The sequence below is a fragment of the Triturus cristatus genome, chromosome 5_1 (genome assembly GCF_964204655.1).
Source record: "Triturus cristatus chromosome 5_1, aTriCri1.1, whole genome shotgun sequence".
NCBI lineage: Eukaryota > Metazoa > Chordata > Amphibia > Caudata > Salamandridae > Triturus > Triturus cristatus.
In genome coordinates, this window is record NC_140587.1 from 982926021 (window position 1) to 982947673 (window position 21653).

Genomic DNA, 21653 nt, shown 5'->3' on the forward strand with positions numbered 1-21653 from the left:
GCCGAAGGCAGCACACATGGAAACAGCAAAAACAAGGAGAAATAAAGCATTTCTCCTCGTTTCGCCTGTTTAAGACCAGGTTGTCCCTGGTCTTAATTGTGGCGCTGCCTCCTATTTACACTACTCTTGTAAATGGGGATCAGTGTCAAAATCAATGGGTGTTGCGGTGGAACGCCCACCGCACCACCCATTGCCTGCCCCTTTCACGCTAAGTGTAGCGTGAAAGTGGGCCTTATTTACAAGACAATGTTAAGCCACATTGGGTTAACGCTGCCTTGTAAATAAGGCAAAGCTTCTATACAGGGCCGAACTGGCCATAGTGGGCACCGGGCGTTTCCCCGGTAGGTCACTAAGGTGGGGGCTGGTTTTGCACCCTTGGGGGCCATTTTTGTTACCGGGGGTCGGCAATATCGGCCCCCTGTAACAAAATCTGCCGAAACCGGCCCTCGCAAACTGCTCTGCTGCACTCCCCCCTCACTCCAGGGGGGGGACAACTGAGCAGTTTGCCAGGGCCGGTTTCTGTTCCCAGTCTGGCCCTGCTTCTATAGCCATCACAACGTCACTAAAAGTGACGTTGTGGTGACGATAGGGGCTTGTAAATATGCTCCTTAGCCTTAGTGCCCTATCAGGCATAGAGGATTTGGATTGGCTGGGGCCAGCGCACGGGGAAATGTATGGGGCTGATCAATTCAGAGACTCCTCAGCCCCAACAGGTCAGGCTACTAGTGAGGGATCAATCGCTGCTTCCCAGCTGACGTTAATATCCTAAACAAGCAGTTTAAATACTGCTAAGAGTCTGCATTGAACTATTTACAATAATTTTGAATTATGTTTTAAAGTGCTTTTAACTTTCCTTCTCTTTTAAATCATCTTTTATGTATTGTATCTTGCCATTCCTTTTTTAGGTCTCGTCTGAGACAGCGCTTTAGCGCTGCTCTGGCGAGACTTATAGTAAGCGTGTTTTGGAAGTGCAAACAGTGGCTTTTCAGGCCTCCAAATACAGTGCATGTGCGTCGTCCGGGCGCGCGCACCATTTGGAGGCCTGAAAGCACTCGTTTGCTTTCACTTTCGCGGGCCGCACGGCCGCTTTGATGTGATCGCGATTGCGATTACTTTCACACACTCACATACCGTTAATTAGTGCATTTAGGGCGACCAGGGTAAAGATTGTCCATAATCAGCAGGATGTGCCGACGCAGAGGCTCGAACAAGGATCCCCAGCTCTCAAGTTCTCAGCTCTAACTGCTGCGCCACAGACGGTCTCTCACTCTGGGAATCCCTGTGTTCACCTTAAAGGGTCTGCTCTGATGTTTGCCCGGCCGCATCTTTGTTTTCTTCGGCGCGGCTCACAAATTCTAATTTTTCGATATTTTACTTTTTTCGTAAGCAGCATAGCACACTACCTATGCTCCGCTGGTTATTTTAGTAACACACATAGAGTCCTCCCCTCACCCTCCTCCAGGTTTCAAAGCATGTCCTTTCAATTTCAAAAAAGCGTCACTAGTACTGTGTTCACTACAGAATCGGACTAGCAGCCTGGGAGCCTCACAGATGTGAGTACCTTACAAGCAACTCACAGGCTGCATTACGATGTGTACGAGCTTACAGCTTCACTCTCTGTTTCCCTGTCTTGTAGAGAGGGGGGGGGGTCGTTTCCCGATTTTACCCCTGCTTTGCTGGATTCCGTCATCTTTGTTTTTTGGAAGCAGTACCTCCAAGCCCGTGTAACAGATGCCTCGAAGCGTGAGCCTTTCACCATGGCAGTGTAAAAGTCACGGCACAGTGTCTCAGTGGAGGAAGGAGTCATTTAACTTTGCAAGGTAGAGGCATAGCTTGTCTTACAGCGTTACCAAAGCCTGCATCCAAGATACCATTTGAGTTGCATTGACACATAGAGTCCTTCCCTCACCCTCTTCCAGGTTTCAAAGTATGTCCTTTTATTTTAAACAAGCATTTGCAATGCAATAGGTCTCGCATTTACGCGAGTTTAAGCTATTGGCATTGTAAATGACAATACCTTTTATTTTAGGTTTTAAAAACCAAAACATAAATAGAAGGCATTGTCATTTACAATGCCAATAGCTCAAACTCGCGTAAATGCGAGACCTATTGCATTGCAAATGCTTGTTATCTGTATTTACTGAAGGGTGCCATGTGGGATTTTCAATTGTTTTGTACGAACTTTCATGTTTATATTCTGTAATCGAAATAATGGATGATGATGATTATGCAAAGATGCATTTTGCACTAAAATACAGAGCATTTTTATGCGTATTGAAAGCAAATTACGCACATTTCCCACACCCCTAATGATGGCACATTTGCAAACTGCACTCGAGACGTATTTGCAAGCTCGCTTTCCTAAAGAGCTGTAACACAAAGACAGGCAGCCCCAGAGCACACTGATCAGTCTGACCTACCTGGCCAGGGTCGTCTGTTAGAGGCACTGGGAACGATGCAGCATAAAGCAGAACACCGAGAGGAAAAGTAGGCGCACACTAAGGACGTCATCTCATGTTGTGATAGGATCAGCTAAGGACCATTCCCAATGATGAAAGCTTAAATTTAATTGATCAATTATCCTATTATGCCCAATAAACATTCATGAAAACAAGTCAACAAATAGTGTGCTTGTAAGTAATGGCGTAGGATGTACAGTATGCTATGGGGGATGTCATTCTATTCATGAACATAGAAGTGTGAGACATAGACATATTTGCTTTAAGGCCTATATTTATTACTCGTTGACTGAGTGCGTGGTTTATTGTTTTTAATGCACACACGGACGACTCCAAAGTACAACATAGAGCATATCAAACTACATATGCATAACAACTGGAGCTTACCTTTATGAGATACAAAAATCTAGTGGCCTGTCCTGGTATAATCCCAACTCGTTCTGATGGGCCCCAGATCTCTTTCTCAGCTTTCAGAGGGTGTCCCCCTTCTCATCGCCCCAACACTGTCGCAGAATTGATAGTTAAAGACCCAGGGAGCTGGAAAAGTAGAGCAAAACAAGCGGAAGAGGCGCTAAGGTGACCCGGCCGTTATTAATCACCACGGCGTGAACCTCCGAGGGAGGCTGGAGAGAACCGTGTGGAACGGATGCATCAATCACCTGTGAGCGCCGGCAGCCTTTAATGTTAGTTAGGGATAGCAAAGGCCATTTATGCGCCGTTAATGCGCCGTCACTCCCATTTCACCACAGTGCGTCTCATGTAATTAAGCTATGTGGTAAGTGCTAAACAGGAACCTGTGCCAAGATTCCTGCTCACAAAATGGCCTTCAGGACCGTCAGGCTGTGTGAGGAACCACGTCATATCCGAAACTCCACATGCACTATACTGTTGGCCTTTAACCTCAGGTCCCATCGTGCAACAGCCCCTCGCCCACCCCATACATGCACTTTTAACACTTCAAACTTGCCTGAAACATGTTTTAGGGCAAGAAGACCTGATTGAATAACTAAAAGGCGCTCTTAAAAAGCCTTAAAAGCATGTCAAGGTATGTGAAACATATTTTAATGGCATTCTTTTGTGAAGTGAGAATCTACGATAAAGGCCTGAATTTGGAAATCACTGTGGTCCGGATTACGGCGGTTCGAAGTGTTCTTGGCGAGGAAAGCTTCCGTGCATCTCCCGCTGGAAGGGCAGTTTCACTTGCCTGTGGACTGTGAGGAGCTCTGAACTGACAATAGCACTAGGACAGCTCTTGTAACAATCTTGAAGGTATACGCGTCAATGACAGCTGACTGGGTAAGCCTAATTGATGAATGTTATTCAGGGTAGAAGCGAACATGGCACTGTAGTTTCTTGCAGTCAAAAAGGGAGTGATCAAGAATTCAGGTCTATTAAAGATCTCTTATGTGTTTATTTGTTACGTGACAATGATGAAACCACAGCTGAAACATGTTTAGCTTCAGTATTTATGCCCTTGGTCTTCTCAAGGCAAAAATACAATATTTAGATAATTCAGAAGGCATTAAATGTGCTGCCAGTGAACATTACTGTATCGGTTACCTAAAGGGAAGGTGCGTATTGGTGCAGCCCAAAGTGATGGACCTGCATCAGTGCATCCTTTTGGGATTGTTAGTTCAGCTTCTGTTTCTGCTGCATTCAGGCTAGCTGTGATCTTCATCCATGCATTGACTTCAGTGTAGTCTCCAGTATGGTTCTCTAGGGGGACAGTGAGCTTGAAATATAACTGTGTATCATCATTACAATGTTAAAGCTCATCTCTGCTAGTCAGGCAATCACATCAAGGCCTGGCACACTCGTTCAATAGTTGTGGTGGATATTATATGAGTGGGCGGCTCTGCTTTCTACTAACGCAAACTCTGAGGTGCACACCCACAGCCCCATAAACATTGATCAATGAGATGTGATCTGACAGGCCATTTCTGTAGCACTGACTGGTTTTTATAGATTAGATTGTACCCTTGGTTCATGGTCTGGGGTTTCAGGCATTGCTGTGTGGGCCAATAATATTGTGGGCCCTTAATGTGATGGTGTAGCTGTTTCGCCGTTAACCACATACAGAGCAAACACTGTGCCTCCTTTAGGTCATAATCATAAATTCTAGTTATGAGTATGCAGTGCTTATCCTGTGTGTAGCATGTACCACAGCTGTTGGGTTACTTGTAAGAGCAACCTGGATGGCTTGATGAGTTATGTGCTCATAATTTCCATTACCGTGAGACAACACCCCAGCAGTCCCATGCAATGATGGTTTGAACCTATTGGAATGGGGAATAACTATGTGAATATGGAATTACTGTGCAGTATTCTGCTCTGCGTGTGTTAAACATTTTATCCCAGTGGTATGCCACGGATATTTACCACGTGCTCTAAGCAATTACTAAATGTGTGTTGGAGCTTTTGTGTGGAGTAGTGTGGAGGCAGGGGGTGGGTAAGCCAAGGGAGGTAATGAGTAAATCAGTTCAGGGAGGGTGGCATTGAATGCTTCCCCCTTCCTAGAGAAATAAGAAAGAATGGAGCTGTTGCAGCCAAAGACTCATGTGAGGTTACTGGCTGGAGATACCGGCTAGTAAAACCTGTTCCCCAGGGTATGGGAACACCAGTTGTGATCAGGTGGATTGGTATCCCACCCAGAAATGATGCTCTGCCTGACTTGTGATCATGACCTGAGTCCAGCTAAGTCCCTGTTTGTGTGCCACCATTCTGGCTGGGTCCAGGCATGGGCACCTTACGGAGTGAAGCTCTATATACATAATTGTCATTTACTTACTAATAAGCCTTATCATTGGTGCTGGGGGCTCTGAAATGTGGAATTGCTGGCTGGCTCATTTGTGCTTGTGAAGAATACAATATTCATGCCTAGCCGGGGTTTTGCTATTGCAACACAGAATGTGCCTCATTTCAGGGCTGTGTGATGTTTAAGCAATCGTCCCATGAATGCCATGGAGTGCATGATAGTATAGAGCAGGAAAAGATAGCAATCCCTAAATAGAGTGGGCTCAATGATGGCATGGAGCTGCTAGTCCCATGGCAGCTGGTCTGTCAGCTATGTGTTTCCAATATCGGGGCAGGCAGAGCTTCACATACGAAAACAAAGCAGTTTCCCCACCTTTACGTAAGGTGGAAAAACCAAGATGTGGGTGGTTGGGAACCCTGAAGATTTTTGGTGGTTACCCATTGCCACCAATCTCTGGGTGAAATCCTAAACCTAATTGTCTAATGTCCTAGTAAGTATCATGTGAACTGTCTACTGCGACCTGCAGAAATCAATATTACCCATCTGTCTTTTGAGGGTGCTGTCTTTTTTACCTTGCTCTTGTCCTTCTTTCACAGAATATGAAATCGTGGCTGTTCAGGAGGTGGACAGCAGTGGGGACCACATCTCACATGAAGTTACTCACCATCAAAGAATGAAAAGATCTTCCCAGAGCTTAGAAAGCAACCAGGTTCACTTTCGTATCCATGGATTTGGCCAGGATTTTAACTTGGAGTTAAAACTTTCTGATAGTCTGTTGGCACCTGGATTTTTAATACAGACACTGGGGAGGAATCGAACAAAAAACATTCAGATGTTCCCAAGTGAGGAGTTTTGTTTTTACCAAGGTTCCTTGCGGGCGCAAGAGAACTCCTCGGTAGCACTTTCAACATGCCAAGGCTTGGTAAGTAAAGATGAAGACAACAAAAGTGTTTTGAACATAACTTCATGTAAATATGTTTATCACATTTTTAAAATTAATACTGCTCACATTCGTCTAGTAACATACACGAGTAGATCCAATCAACATTACCCCAAAGGAGTTGATTTCAAGATGACATAATTCACTTATATCAACTGTGGTCTAAACAGATCAGCCATGTTTGTAGTTTATAGAACATCCTACATCAGAAGCGCAAGTGTATTTGTTTGACAGTCTGGGGCTGGCAAGTCGGCCTTGTTACTGGGTGAGGTGGTCTTTGAGATCACCTTTAAATGCATGCATTACAACACATGTCATTACAACGCATGCCATCACAACGCATTATACGGTTAGTAATGGGGAATTTTAAGTTTTAGGGTGGGTATGGGTTTTGCCGTAGTTGGGAATAGTAATGTTTACCCCTACGCTATCCAATACCACCCGCGGTCCGTGCAGGTAACATCGGTGGGGGGATTTCGAGGGACAATGCAGAGGGAAAATTAAACAAATAATAAATATTTCCCTCAGCATCGTCCCTCAAATCCCCCCTTTACCGGCCCCACTGCCCCACCGCTGTTACCTGCACGGACCGCAGCTGTGCAACACTTTCCCTACTGTTGCACTCACTGGAGAGGGAATAGTAATTTTTACCCCTACTCCAACACTTATCCTACTGTTGCACTGAAAGAATTATGTATTGCAATGGTATGCGTTGTAATGGAATACGTTGTAATGGTAGTTTTAAAAAATGCGTTGTAATGGTAAGTGTTGTAAAATCATGCAATGTAATGGTAGTTGCGTTGTATAAACTGCGATGTAAAAGCATGCGTTGTAATTGTTTGCATTGTAACATCATATATTCCTCAGCAATACACATGTTCACATTCCATGGCTTTTTATGATGACTTAGACCTATGATAATCTAATAGCAATAGCAGGAGTAATAACTGCTCTACCCAGAGACTTGCTGTAGTTTGCACTTTAACCTTTTCTGCTATTCGTAAGCAGAAACATTTGTCTCACACATTGTACTACTTCCTGCGGACAGTAGGAAGGTCATGAGTTTGAATCTCATTGTGGCCAACATGCCGTTTACGCATCTAGGATGGATAAAATGTGTATTTCTCAGTTGAGTAATAAAAAACCCCATCATTTATACTGCAGATCAACAGTGGTAGAACTTTCATGGTAAAGAAAAAGTAGAGCAAGCTTGTGTAAGCACCTATAAATGTTTGTATCATGATTGGTTTGTTTTAAGACCTTTGCGACTGTGAAATCCCCAAACCTGGATACTAATCCATCCCACCTTGATTAAACGGCTAGTTCAATTCTGTCACTGTATCTCTGTTCGAAAATCTGACAGAGTATGGAGTTATAGGAAACAAGCTAATCTCAGAGAGCACTGTATTAACTCACATTACAATGCCAATCCTTTGAGTTTTATATTGAACAGATGGTTGTAAGCATATAATACACAGAGGTCGAAGTGGGCGGGATCGGCAGGGCACAGCGTGCCCCTACTTCTTTAACTTAATAGATTCCGTTTCCCTACTTTTTTATTTGTAAACATGCATCCCAGGACAGCAGAAATAAGTAACCAAGGTTCAGCGTTTTGGCCTTTCGGGGACAGGCGGAGGGTCAGAGAAGAAAAAACGACTGTCTCTTCCTTCTTGCCCAGAGAAGACAAGGACAGTGTCTGCTTCTGCTCTGCTGCTGACAGACCCCCTCTCTCTCTCTTTCTTCCACTTATTCCTTCTCTTTCTGTCTAGCTTCTCCCCACTTACTGAAAACCGTGACTTCAAGAAACAGTTCTCACATTCTTTTCTCCTTTCGTTTATTTGTTCCCTTGTGAAATGGATCCAAAAAAAGAAAAACACTTTGTCTGGAAGTGTCTATTTTTTTACATTTTTCTATTCCAAAGTGCAGCCTCGGGAATAAATGGTTCAAAATATTAAAAAAAACTAAATAAAGCAAAACAGAGTGGTCTTAAAGTGGCCAGAGTGGTCTTAAAGTGGCCAGATTGATTTTATTCATACATTAAGTTACTTTACAGAGTTTGCCAGTGAAGCGCTGCTTTTGTTTTCTCGTCTTACTTTGAACAGCATTGTTTTCCCCAGGTGGGAAAGTGCACCGTTCATGGAGGTACTGTAATGCCTGATTGATTGGATTGGAAAACACAATGTGTACTGTGACTCTATCTTTTTAAACCATGCTGGTTACGTTTTGTAAGGACATTAGCAATAGACATTGAAACGGGTCCCTTCTGGGCCCTGTAGTCATGTCCTTAACTTTTATGTCAAAAACACTGATTGACTTCTGAATAATGAGTGTAAAAGCATTAGGTAACCATATTGTTTCTTCTTACATTTCACAAGCTTTACTTAATCTTGCATTCCCTATGAGTGTTTGCTTTTTCTAGGACTTTGTCACTTTTTTTAGGCAGCATATTGCTCTTGTATAGTGTGTAATTTGAATTGAGTTGCATCCAGGTGTTTACAGAGGGGCACAATTGGGTTGTAGTTGAAGGCAGTGCACGTTTCTCTCAGTGGGACAGTATGGTGTTTAGTGGAGAAGAGGATGTGGTACTATGGTCGGAGCTGCCGAATTTGGAACTGGGGAACCAGGTCCAGTCTTCATGACCAGTCCCCCAGACCACTCTCCTGAGGGAGCACATTCCCATGCTAGACCTCAGAAGGCCTGGTGCCTTAGCACCAGCAGGTGGACCCTAGCAGTGGCAAGTGTGAGTTAACCGTGAAGGCCTGTCCACCACAATCCATACTGAAGTTCACCTCCAGTCTTGCGGGCAGGCGAATGAAGCAGCACACCCTAGAGCGACAGTGACTCTGTCACTGAGGTGACAGGACCCTTGAGAAGGGCCAGCTCTAGGGCGGTGCGGCCAGTGTGACTGCACCAGGCACTGACTTTGGGTGGGGGTGTCGTGTTTGCAAGTATATTATAGTTTTAAAAGCACTTGCTGTCTCATTCCTGACCTCCAGCAATTTTTGGTAACTCCAGTGATCAATGTTCTTCCTATAGAGAGATCGGAGTTATGTCTAGTGGAAGTATTTACTCATGGAAAGGTAGCACAGAGGGTTAATGTACCTGCTGCAAAGAACGTACCATGCAGATCACAAAGTGCACATAATATAATTAGGTCAGTGGGTTACTGCTTTTGTCAGAGATCCTTTTGTTACTTGCAGTTTATATGTTAAAATACTGACATAGAACAGTGAGCTATTAAACTATACTGCCTACTAGTATGGTTGTCATGTGACTCCTACACCTTTGTATTATGTAACATTTGCTATACAGTGATTTATACAAATATAATTGGTTGTCTCTGTGTAATGTGTGTCATGTAAAGTGCTCTGACAACCTACACAGGTATGAGTGGCGCTGTAAATCAAATTAAATGTATCTGAGAGAGAGTGTGGTTATGGAGACTTGAGGGGCACTGTTAAAGGGTGGTAGTGAGGGAATCCGTGGCAGAAGTGGTCATTGGGGGCACTAACAAACAATGTTTCACAGGGCGCCATCAGCACTAAAGCCGCCCTGCCCTTGAGGCCAGTCCGCCTCACCCATTGGTCCCTTTATTGGCCTTGTTTCAGCAGTAGTAGCTGCAAATCACCAGGGATCGGCAAAGCAGACTTTACATGCACACCAAACTAGGTTCGCCAACTTCACAGTCTCTCTGCTGCATGCACAAGCACTTTTAACATGTGCTGCTTGCCTTGGGGCCACTGGAATTTGACAGCAAAGGAGAACGAAATTATGCCGCAGTGTTGACTAAATTATGCAGCAGACAAAGGCTGCAGCATAATGCAGTATATTTTGTGATACTTTATTATTTTGGCATTTTTACACATGCTAACTGTCTATGGAAAGATTTTGCCTTATTAGTACCAGTGTAACATACAAATGCAGCAGTAAGAAAGGTGATCAGTTAACCTTTGCAAAAGGCCGTCCGCTTCGCAGCAAAACAAGTCACATTTTTTAGTAACTTTTGATCTGTTTGAGCTACAAACAATTGATTAGTTAAAATTGTTAGATTATGCGGCAGATGTTGTATTATGTGGCAAATGTGGCAGAGCCATAATTATATAGAAAATATTTGCAAACTTAGATATTTTGCCATTCATGTTTGAACTGCTCTTGTGGAAAAAGTAGAAGTGCTGATGACAGAAACTCCATGGCTCGAAGACAAATTGCTTGTACTTCCACTGTAAAGCTTGTATTTGGGACATTCTGTGATTGGAAACATATCCCACTTTGTGAATGCATTGTAATGTCAATAACTCATATTAAACCTTAAATATTCATGTGTATCCATTAGTTGAATGAAATAACATAATAAGCTGTAACCGGTAAGTGAAATGCAAAACAAACACTAAAAATTGGGATGTTTTGTGCATTCCGGCCACTCCTCTTACTCCACCCTCTGATCCAATGCTCGGGTTATTCCCACCCTCTGATTCTCCGCCCACAGTTCCCCTACTTTTTTTCTCGACTTCGACCACTGATAAAACACAGAAGCAGTGTCTGCCCATCCCACAGTACTGAAGGGGTCAGGTGAGGGCCAGGCTGTGCTCACACATGCAGCCCTGGCCCCTGTGCTTGCAGCAGTTTTACAGAGTGCAGATCTGCACCCTGGGTAGAGCGCTGCTACTTAAGGTCAATTGTTATGAGTTTGAGATAGTGCTGCTGCTTGAAACAAAGATTTACATTGTGTGTAACACTCTTCGGTCTGAAGAAATTATTTGTAAAATCAGTAGAAGATTTAAGACAACTACTATCTACAGCTAATGTCTACCCCTAAGACATCTTTACAACACTGTTCTGGTCAGATATGAAATTTAAATGGAAGTGACGAAATGATGTAGGCCAGACTGCTGGAATTATGTGGCAGGGAGACCCAAATGCAAATATGCTGTCTAAATTCCATGGCAAGAAAGGGCAAACTATGCAGTGAGATGAGGTCCATTGTGTAGCAGTATTGGTTATTGTGTGTCAATTTGTGCACATATTAATGCTGTCTGGACATACATTTCACCTCATTCGCATCAGTTTAACAAGTAAACACAGCAATCAGCAAATGAAAATGAACCAGTTACAATTGCCAGTCGGCTGGCAGTGGACAGCAAAACTTGTTTAAGTAACGTTCGATCTGTTTCAGTTAGAAAGAACCCTTTTTCTTTGCTAATGTCTGCAAATTATGCAGCAGATGATGGATTGATTGTGTGTCAACTGCAGAAAATCAATGACTATGTGGAAAATGCCATGCCTATAGAATCACATAATTCCAGTGGCCTTGTATATAGAGAAGAAGAAATGTTCCCTATGTTGCCAGATCATGTTCCTGCAGAAGTGACAAGATTTTCTGTGAGCAGAATGACTAGGAGTGGCACCAGCACTTTAAAAAGCCCTCTCTTCTCCCGCAGCGTGGGACATGCCAAGAGATCTGAGCTTCTGCCTGCACTACTGAGACCAGGTACCCCTGCCTGGAGGTCATAGAGGGAGGGGCACCAGCACCTGAAAAAGCACTCATTTCTCCCCAGTGCAGAATCCTTTAAGAGATCTAAACTTTTTGTCTGAACTACTGAGATGCAATAACCCTGTTAGGAGTCCATACGGAGAGGGGTACCAGCGCTTGAAAGGCGCTCTCTTATCCAACAGCATTGGACACGCCGAGAGTTCTAAACTGCCCGCCCTACTGAGACCAGAAACGCCTGCCTGGAGGCTATATTGGTAGGGGCACCAGTGCTTGAAAAGGTGCTGTTTTCTTGTGCAGCATGGGCTGCGCACAGGATGTGCTTGGGCCTGGTTTTGGCCAAGACCAGACCAGTCTGAGCCCGGAGGAGGCTGTGCTTGGCCACCCCTCTTGACTGCTTTAATCAATATCACATTGGGGCATCTAATGTAAACTTTTTTTTTACCAATGCCAGGGGTACAATAAACATATGTTGAAGAAAGTCTAGAAGAAACACAAAAAGCATTATGTCAAGTCATGTCGACTCAGACAGATATGAGATCTAATTGTGTGGATGATGAGGGGATTGTCAGGAGTCAAGTATGGGAAATACTGCCTTGAGGCATAATTCCATCATCATCCCTTGTGTTCTCAAGGCTCCATTGCCATTGAAGAGAAGGCTACTCAGTGTGTTGCAACTGAGCCTTTAGGGCCTCCACCTGCCAAGAAAAATAAGCATTTGCAATGCAATAGGTCTCACATTTAAGAAAGTTTGGGATATTGGCATTGTAAATGACAATGCCTTTTCTATATGTGTTGCTTTTAAAATAGATAAATGAAAGGCATTGCCATTTACAATGCCAATAGCTTAAACTCTCGCAATAGCGAGACCTATTTCATTGCAAATGCATTCGTGCTACAAACATTTTTAAAAAAGCGTTAGGAGAGAGCGTGTTCTGCCTGCAACAGCAGTCAGGACAAAGCTATTTGAGGCTGTAAATAAAGCCTACCGAGTAACAACACATGTAACCGGGGGTGTCAGCCACAGTTTACAGTGGGCAATGACACAAGCCAATGAAAAATATGGGCAGAGAGGGGGAGGGGCTTCAGGTCCCTACCTAAAAACAGCATGCCTCTCAGAGCAGCGCATGTGCTGCCCGGGCTCGAACTAAAAAGTACCCTGTACCACCAATTTAAGAACTAAAGGTCCGGTATCTATCTAAGACTTTGCGTTGTACTCAGGATGTTTGTACAAGGAATAGTCCAAATCTTTTATCACATCTTGAGTCAGTGTTGCACTTGGGACTAAACTAATATGTCAAAGTCCTTGAAGGGGCTACCAAGATACAGCCAGACAGTGTGTATAGAATGCTGAAGATAATTAATCAGTCAAAATACTTTTTTTCAGCTATCATGACCATAAAAAGACCTCATGTGATAAACGCACATTGCAGTTTAAAATACAGAAAAATACATTTACAAACAGGAAGAGGAAGACTACAGAGCCGGATAAGCTGAAATCCTTATGTCTCGGCACACATAAGTAAATACAGGATGACAAATTAGCTCTGAGCCCAGGCATTGCAGAAATGTAAAGCTTTGTCTGGCCAATCTTAGATTTTTTGCTCGTAAAATAGGGTGTACAAATTGAGCTCTTGGGATAGAATAAAAAAAGTTCCAAAAAAACAATAAATTAATAAAAGATTGTTGGCTGATATTATTGCAAGCCAGAGAGGAGACCCATCTGCCTTGTTGCAGAAAGGCCACCCAAAAATGGACTGTACACAGCCTAAAACGGGTAAAATAAAATATATGCTCCGGGTTGGCTATCCAGAATAAGTATAACTCTATTCGTTCAGTAAATGAAATCTCCATATGGTAACTCTCAGTATCCATAACCTGGAACTTATTCATCCTTTTCATTTACCTGTTAGTGGATGAAATAGATGCGGGACACCAAGATCTAGAAATGATCTTCTCATGTAAGCTAGCCAATCAATATTGTCGCCATCATCCACTTTAATGCAATCTGCAAGGACCTGATGGGACAATTTGGTATAGGGTGAACTCCAAATTTTCACCCATAGTAGAAATGGTGAAATTTTGATCACATCCTCTATATATGGGAAGGCCGTTCTCAGTGTAGGTAATTATATAAGCTGTACTTCTGGGGACTGCTAGCACTCTACCAAGATATTTATTTTCAATGGTTTGCAAAGGACCGCAGACCACAAAACCCCACGTCCGACCCCGTAGGTGCCCCAAAAAAGGAGTTTAACATTGTAAGGAGAGAATAGTTCTTTAATAGGCTTTTGTTTAATCCTCTTAGCAAGCGTGTGGCCTCAAAGATAAGGGTCTTATCGATGGTGAACCTGCAAAAACGTGGACCATATGTAATTATATATGAATTTGTGTGATTGACCTTAAGCTTCAAATCTCCAATAAATTTGTTAAAAGACAGTACACCACATGAGCACAGAGTCATCTAAGTAAAGAAGAACGGGCACCAATTGGTCCCCTGTCCTAGGAAAATCTTTACCTTTGGTCTGCAATACTTGGCCAAGAGAACTGATATAAAAGAGGAATAGAAAAGAAGTTAATAAGCATCCCTGTCTAACCCCCTTTTGGACCTTGAAAGGGGACACACATTCCCCGTCGGGCCATACCAAACTTGCTAAAGTGCCACAGGGCAGACTTTTAAGAAGTTCTATCAGAGAGGTGTCTACCACAGCTTTACTCATTAAGTCCCACAACCTGCCCCTGTGCACCAGGTAAAATGCACTAGAAACGTCCATGATGGTTAGGTGTAGTGAGCCTCCCTTGGCCCTGATGTACTTTCCCATGATCAGGAACAGGTTGAGGGACTGCTCCACTGTGCCCACACCTGGTTGAAAGCTGACCTGTACTTCAGCTCATTCTTCTAATTTCTTGAGAATCACCCTTCCTAGGATTTTAACGGAAGGGTCCAAGAGGGAAATCAGGCAATAGCATGTTTGTCTCCCTCTGTCACCTTTATTAAGAATAGATGCTATGATGGATTCCCTCCAGGAAGTGGGAATTGTGGCTGTAAGGGCTGCACAAAAAACACTTATCAACAAAGGAGCTGTAAAAATTGGCCTGGGGCCTTGTCAGCAGTGCTCATTGAAATAGCCAGAATTATGACATCAATAGAATGGACGAGAGAGTTATTGCCACTCATAGAATAAACCTGGTGGGTTAGGCAGCTTCTCTTAAAAAATACTAGAACAATGGGACATCCAGTCTTCTGGGCAAATATGGCATTCAATTTTAGAATTTTTATATTCAGCAAAATGAGGACGGTTTATCACATCCCAGAAAGCCTTGTAGTCCCCGACCTTTGCAGCTATTTGTAAATCGTCCCAAGCCTTCTCACTTATTTCCTTTTTCCTGTTTGTCAATCGTCACCTTCTAGGTCTTCATAGCAAGCCTAATATCCTCTATATTTCCGGGTAGGATCTTAATTGCTAATTTTAAGTCCTTGGAGGCAGCAGAGCAAGCATGATTGAACCATCAGTAAATGGGGGATTCAGTACAAGTTTTCTTGGTGATCATCAGGCTGGACTTTGTTTTACAAAGATCATTAAAACTTCCCAATACTACCTGTGGCTCAACTAAATCAGATAGGCAACACATCACGCCATCCCTTTTCTCATTAACTAAATAAATGAAAAACCTTCCCTGATCCATATTTTTCCATTTAATACGTATCCCCTTGTTTTTGCTATACTGCAAATTGGAGGCACAAACAGGGGCAGGCATTTCAATAACTGGAAAGGATAAGCAGATAACAACTGGGTTATGATCGCTAATACAGATGACAGGATTGTTGATTCCATGACTAGGGGAATTAATTGAGGAGAAAACAGAAGAAAGTAAATGGTAGACCCTTCACCTCTCCCTGTAAAGGTTGGGGGAGGTGGCCCGCTGTTGTTGACAAAATCCAGGTTAAAATATACATTGTACTTAAGAACAATCTGGTTCAGCTTTTCCCCATAAGGATTGTATAGAATATGAGATAAGTTCTCCCCCTGCAAGTCTTTTAGACCACAATCGCAATCTCCTGGTAAGGGGCCTTTAGTTATGTTAAAATCTTCCAGCCGCATAATAGTCACCCTGTCAGAGCGACTCTCTAAGAAATCAGAAATAAAAATATCCAAGTCCCAAATCAACCGAAAGATTTACAAAAAAATGAAAATAACAATTGAACAAAAAAGGGTGAGAAAGCCTGGAAACATTACTGCAGTTGAGGTACAGCCCATGGAAGGTGCAACCATTTCCCCCCCATACATGTCCATACATTTGAGGACAGCCCCGTGCCTCAAACACCACCCTCTCCTGCTGGGCATACCAGTCGACCCCACAACGGCATATTACAATGGTTGGGTGCAATACCGCTCTTTGCCACCAGAAGGGCCATGCCGAGAAAGGCCTTAACTGGGAAAGAGAAACCGTCCACCCTGGCACCTCTGTCAGTTCTTTTGTTACTGTGGGCCAGTATGTTTGTGCGGCCACACAGTACTAGGTCACGTGGAAGAAGTCTGCCGGGGCAGTTGCGCATCTGGTGGCAGGTGGCATCTGGTCATAGGCCAGCCTTGGACAGGTGGGAAAGGGGGAGTTAAGCCACATGGAGGTAGTAGGTTTGTACCAGTCGCAATTTGGAGGAGATGGTGAGCTCGCGGGGGGCTAACAGGGAATTGCGCCAATCTTCATCCTTTAGTGGGCCTACCAAACCCTCCCACCTAGTCTGGAGGTGGTGGAGTGAGCCGGGGGAGTTTATTATGAGGGTGCAGTAAATTTGTGAGGACCCTCCACACCTCTGGTTACCCATCAGAATTTTAGCTTCTTGTTGGTTGAATTCTGGGAGAGTTTCTGTGTTGCGTATATGTGCGTGGATAGCATATCTAACCTGGAGATATTTGTAGAATTGAGAAAGTGCAAGGGTAAAAGTCCAGATTAGTGAAAAAGTGCATGTGTGCTCCCAACCGTACGTCAGCAAGTCGGGAAATCCCGATGTCATCCCACGCCATGAAGCCCTCGAGTGCCACCACTTCCTTCAGTCAGGTGCCATGATATAGAGGAGTTTGTTGTGAGTTTTCCTCCCCATTGCATGTGACATAGGGTGGCGCATCAAGCCAGGAGCACTGCTCGTGTGACCGTGGGTATTCAGGAGGGGATCGGGGCACCATATAGTGAAGCCTGTAGGGTAGGAAAGCTGAGCTGTGCGAGTTCAAGTCTATAGGCCGGGTCGGACCACCCCTGTTGAACCAGTCCTGGGCAACGAGGATGTGGGAGGCGAGATGGTAAAAGTATAGGTTGGACATGCCCAGCCCACCATCATAGGGACCTCGTTGACAGTGGAGGAACGCCAGTCGTGGCCGTGAGCTGCGCCAAAGGAAGGTTCGGACGTCTTCTTCCAATTTTCGAAACCAGGACCGTGGAATCTGGAGAGGGAAGTTGAGGACGACATAAAGGAAGCGGGGTAGTATCATCATCTTGTACAAAGCTATACGGCCTGTCACATTAAGGGAATGGTTTTGCCACTTGGTCAAGTAAGCTATAGGTTTCCGAAGCAACAATTGTAAGTTCAGGGCCCAAGTGAGCTCCGGGCGCAGCACCACCCTCACTCCCAAGTATTTAAAACTTAGCTTGCAGAGAGGGATGTCCATTGCTAGTCAAAACAGTCTCATTTCGGGGCCAGGGCAACCAGCACCGACTTGGCTGGGTTCCCTCTCAGCCCTGAGGCTGACCCAAAAGCCTCTAGGAGATGCAGGCATCAGGGGCCGCTCCTCGCTGGGTCTGCCAGATATAGGAGAACGTCGTCGGCAAATAAGGTGATGCGGTCCTCGTGGTGGTCTTCCCAGCTCCACCCCCTGTATAGTGGGTCATCGCGAATGAGTTGGGCTAGGGGCTTCATCGCCAAGGCGAAGAGAAGGGGGGACAGGGGACAGCCTTGCCTTGCTCTACGCCTAATAGGGAATGGATCAAAGATGATTCAATTTACTTGGACCCAGGCCAAGAGGTGAGAGTATAGCACATCGACCATAGCTCTGAAGCGCGGGCCAAGGCCTGCACTGGTCAGCACTTTACAAAGTCCACCGTGTCGAACGTCTTTTCAAAATCAATGACTAGCAAGACAAGGTCACATGATGGGGATAGCCGGTGGGCTAGGGCTACATACAGCTGGTGCATACAGTGCTGTGTGCTCCTTTGCGGCATGAAGCCGCATTGATCGGGGTGGACAAGTGTCATCAGCCCTTTTTTCAGTCTGTTAGCTAGGATCGTAGCAAAGATTATCGTTGCCTGGGAAACTTAGTAATAAAATTTGAAAACAAGAAGTGCACTGCAACTCTTCAATTGTTACGTTACTCAAATTGAGGGAGATAAACACTCCTAAACCTCCCTTGGATCGACCGGACACTGCAGGTATAGCTGGGAACAAAAGAATTGGAAGCCATTTACATAACAATTATTTAAAGTCCATGTTTCATGGCAGCACACCACATCAAACTATTTAACAAATTCAAGCCAGTCTGCGTTATGCAATTTCTTACCAATCTGCCAATCCTCATAAGAGTCATCACTCAAAGGCGAAATACCTGTGAGGACTATAACATGTGGCATGCAATCTAGAGGTAATTGCAAACAGGCCAGATGCTTGGGGTCGACAGCTTCGAGCCCCTAGTTTCCAATCACTGCTGATGATGGGCCTTACACAGGGCAGGCATGGTTAGGATTTTCATCTCTAGATGGATGGCATGGGCACCTGGACACAGATTGACTAACATCACTTGAAATCAGTGGAATACTTCCTGCGTTAATAATAGGTATAGAGCAAGGACTTGGTTGGGGAGGCAGGCATGAAAGAGTCTGCTGGGAATTACGCTGAAAATCATACAAGTTTTACACTTTCTTAATTTAAAGATTAAGTTGTGAGAATACTGCTTTTTGAAAGTCCTTCAGTAAAGTTTCCAAGTTGTCAAACAAGGGTTCACAGATGTTCAAAAAGGTGGCACTAAATCCAATATCAATATTGCTGGTGCAAACTAAATTATTAGATGGAGCAGCAGTTTTAGGTCTGGGCTTATTAATCATTGCCTCTCCCCTCTGTGCTTTACCTTCGTTTCGCTTGCGCTAAGGGGTGGCAGTTTAGGGATACTTGTTGGGAAATTAGTTGAGCTGATGCTAGAAATGTCTTCAACAAAATCATGCACAATGCAGGAATTAAAAATGTGACCAGGAGGAGATCATTAAAAGTGTTTTGGGGGGCGAGGGGCTTACCTGAATGAGCAGCGTTCCCCCTACCTAATAATAAAGTAGGGGGAGGCCTCAAAGGGGCGTTTATCATTTTTTTGGACTGCATCAATACGAGTTTCCACTAGTTCGAGCTCTGTGTGAATAGCCCCCATAGCAGAGGATAAGTATGAAGTAATGAAGGGAGACGAAGCCGCTCCTTTAGTTCCAAATTTAGGTTGCTGAGCAGACTTTGTCTTCCCCATTTTCCATTAGCAGGTATAGAGGTAAAAATCAAGGCGTGAAAATAAGGGATGGATCCTACCGTACTGTTATGAGGTTCTAGGCAAAGACCAAGAGGGGGGCTCAGCCAAGCCTTTTCCGGCTGTGGACGGGTGCACACGGGTCCGTTTTTTGCCCGGTCTTCGCCATAGCACAGGTACTGGAACTCACCACACGGGTCCCACACTGCAGTGTCCTTGAGCGCTTTTAAGCACTGTGATGAAAATATCCCCTCCGTGTTGGGCTCGTGGCAATCTCCTTAGGGCTCTTGGGAGGTAGACTCCCTTTGCAGTGAGGATGACAGCAGCTAAAGGCAATCAGTTTTTCCCTTGTTGAGGTTGATAAGTTAGTGAAGTCTCTTGTATTAGACAAAGGACTACTGCTAAAATAAGTCAGGGTACAGGAGGTGGCAGAGGGAACGGGGCAGGGGGATTTAGGAGCAGGTCCTCACAATGTTATAACTTAAGTTTTACAAGAAGGAGCTGGCAAAGAGTGCATATTAAATAACAGCTCAGAAGGCACAAACATATCTGGAAAGCTGTATGTATACCCAGCTCCTAACCTCCCAACAGCTCTCAATTTTGCTCGATCATCATACACCATCCCAGCTACCTCGCCTAGAATTTTTCACTTCAGTTACCACCTGAGGTGACTCCACTGGGGATTGTTCTTACAAACATACCGATGTTACGCTCTCGTAAAGAGGAAGATTGCTTCCACCTAAAAACAAACTAATACACTGAATGTGGAAATTTTTGGCCAATTCTGGGCATCTCTTTAATGAGTTTATGGCAGTTAGACGAGTTCCATGGGTTGGGAATGGATTAAAAAGTGAGAAAGAGGGCTGTATTTTTGTCAATTTCAGAGATCCCCGGCTGGTTGGCCACTTATTATATAGGCTAACTTGCTATGATACATCTTAATGTAAAATCAGGAATCTTGCTTCTAGGTCACTTTTAATATCTTGTGAATTGCTTTGTTCCCCATACAGCTGTAACTAATAGCGAAGCTGTGGGCTATTTTCATATCTCTACATTCAATAGATAAGGAGCTTTGGGTTCTCTCAGACAAGTTGACTGACTTTATGTTTGGGTTAGCTTTTTATCTTAATTACATTCTGTTGCTTTGAAGTCTGGCTGCACATCCAAACTTGCATATCATGAAACCAACTCATCTGATATTTCAATGTTGATGGCAGATATTGCTAGAAAAGGACATAGTAATACTGCTTCTTATACTCATGCTTGGACCACCCCCTATAAATTATCCCATGATCTCGATATTATTTTAATGTTTTCCCCCTTCAAATGAAAATCCAGACATGATCAACCAGGTACACCAAAATTGCAGACTGTAAACTTGGCTTTGTGGAATGTGGCAGGACTAAGAAATAAAAAAGTTAACCCGCATTGGACTAGAATGACAAGGAATTTTAAAATTGTCTGTCTCCAAGAAACCTGGGCCCAGGAAACTTTATATTTGGATGGTTATGTTTCTTATGCACCTACCACCATTGCATGTAGTGCTGGGTGTCCAAAGGGTGGCTTGTTAGCACTGTTCCCATTTACCTTACCTGTCAAAGTTTCAAAGTTTTATTGAGGTTTTCCTAATTTTCAGTTATTGTGCATTGGTTTTAATGGTGTTAAGAACATTCTTCTGATTATTTTTTATCATAATAAATTTAATTGACACAATTTGAATATTGTGAAATCTATTGGATGGTACTAGGAGATATTATAACAGCTGCAAATCAGTGTTTTTCATGTATCTGAGTGGGTGATTTTAATGTTTGCATTAGTACAGTTTCTAGTAAGGCAGTGCGTGTTAATTTGAGGAATGATTAAGTGGACCATGTCCACTTTGTACACCATCCACGTGGAGAAGCACTGAATCGTGTAATGTTGAAATATAATTTTAACACTTAGTGCACTTCACCTTGTCGCTTTGATTCCCTCAGCACAAGTCACTTTTACAGGGCATGGTTCAGGTAGCACGATCGACTATATCAGTGTGTCGAAAAAGTAGGTTCACATTTTTTAAATATTCTATTGTTCCTAATTGTATTAGTGACCACAATCCACTGGTACGTTCTTCAGCCTCTAGTAGTCGGCTACGCCAAATTATTACAATGCTTGCACGTAAGGATGCCCACAAAAATAAAGGTATATCAGTTTTATGGGGCTCTGTTGATCCTGCTCAGTTTTTGCCTTCTGTCTTGAAGCTGAGCATGAGGAATTCCATATTTGTCTGGAGGATGGTGGTGATCCTGCTGTATGGCTGAATTCATTCAGTGCCATTTGCCAAACAATGGTGAGTCTAACACAGGGGTCTCCAACCTTTTCTGTAGTGAGAGCTACTTCTGATCAGTGAAAATCGTTGTGAGCTACTAAAAGGCCAAGCAACTCGCGCATTTTTTTGAGAGACGCCCCACGCCCAGATTAATTGATTTTAAGTCTTTCTTTGGAGCCCTTACTGTCGTTTGAACAAAAGGGGCCGCAC

The 21653-nt window shown here is 43.8% G+C and overlaps 1 protein-coding gene across 1 annotated transcript in view; it reads left to right on the plus strand.

The window, feature by feature from the left end:
- ADAMTS16 (ADAM metallopeptidase with thrombospondin type 1 motif 16) overlaps window positions 1–21653 on the plus strand; it is a 637963-nt gene that overhangs the window by 43376 nt on the left and 572934 nt on the right. Inside the window, exon 3 of the mRNA XM_085606087.1 lies at window positions 5811–6136. Coding sequence (XP_085462213.1) covers window positions 5811–6136 — 326 coding nt within the window. The remainder of the gene's footprint in view (window positions 1–5810; window positions 6137–21653) is intronic.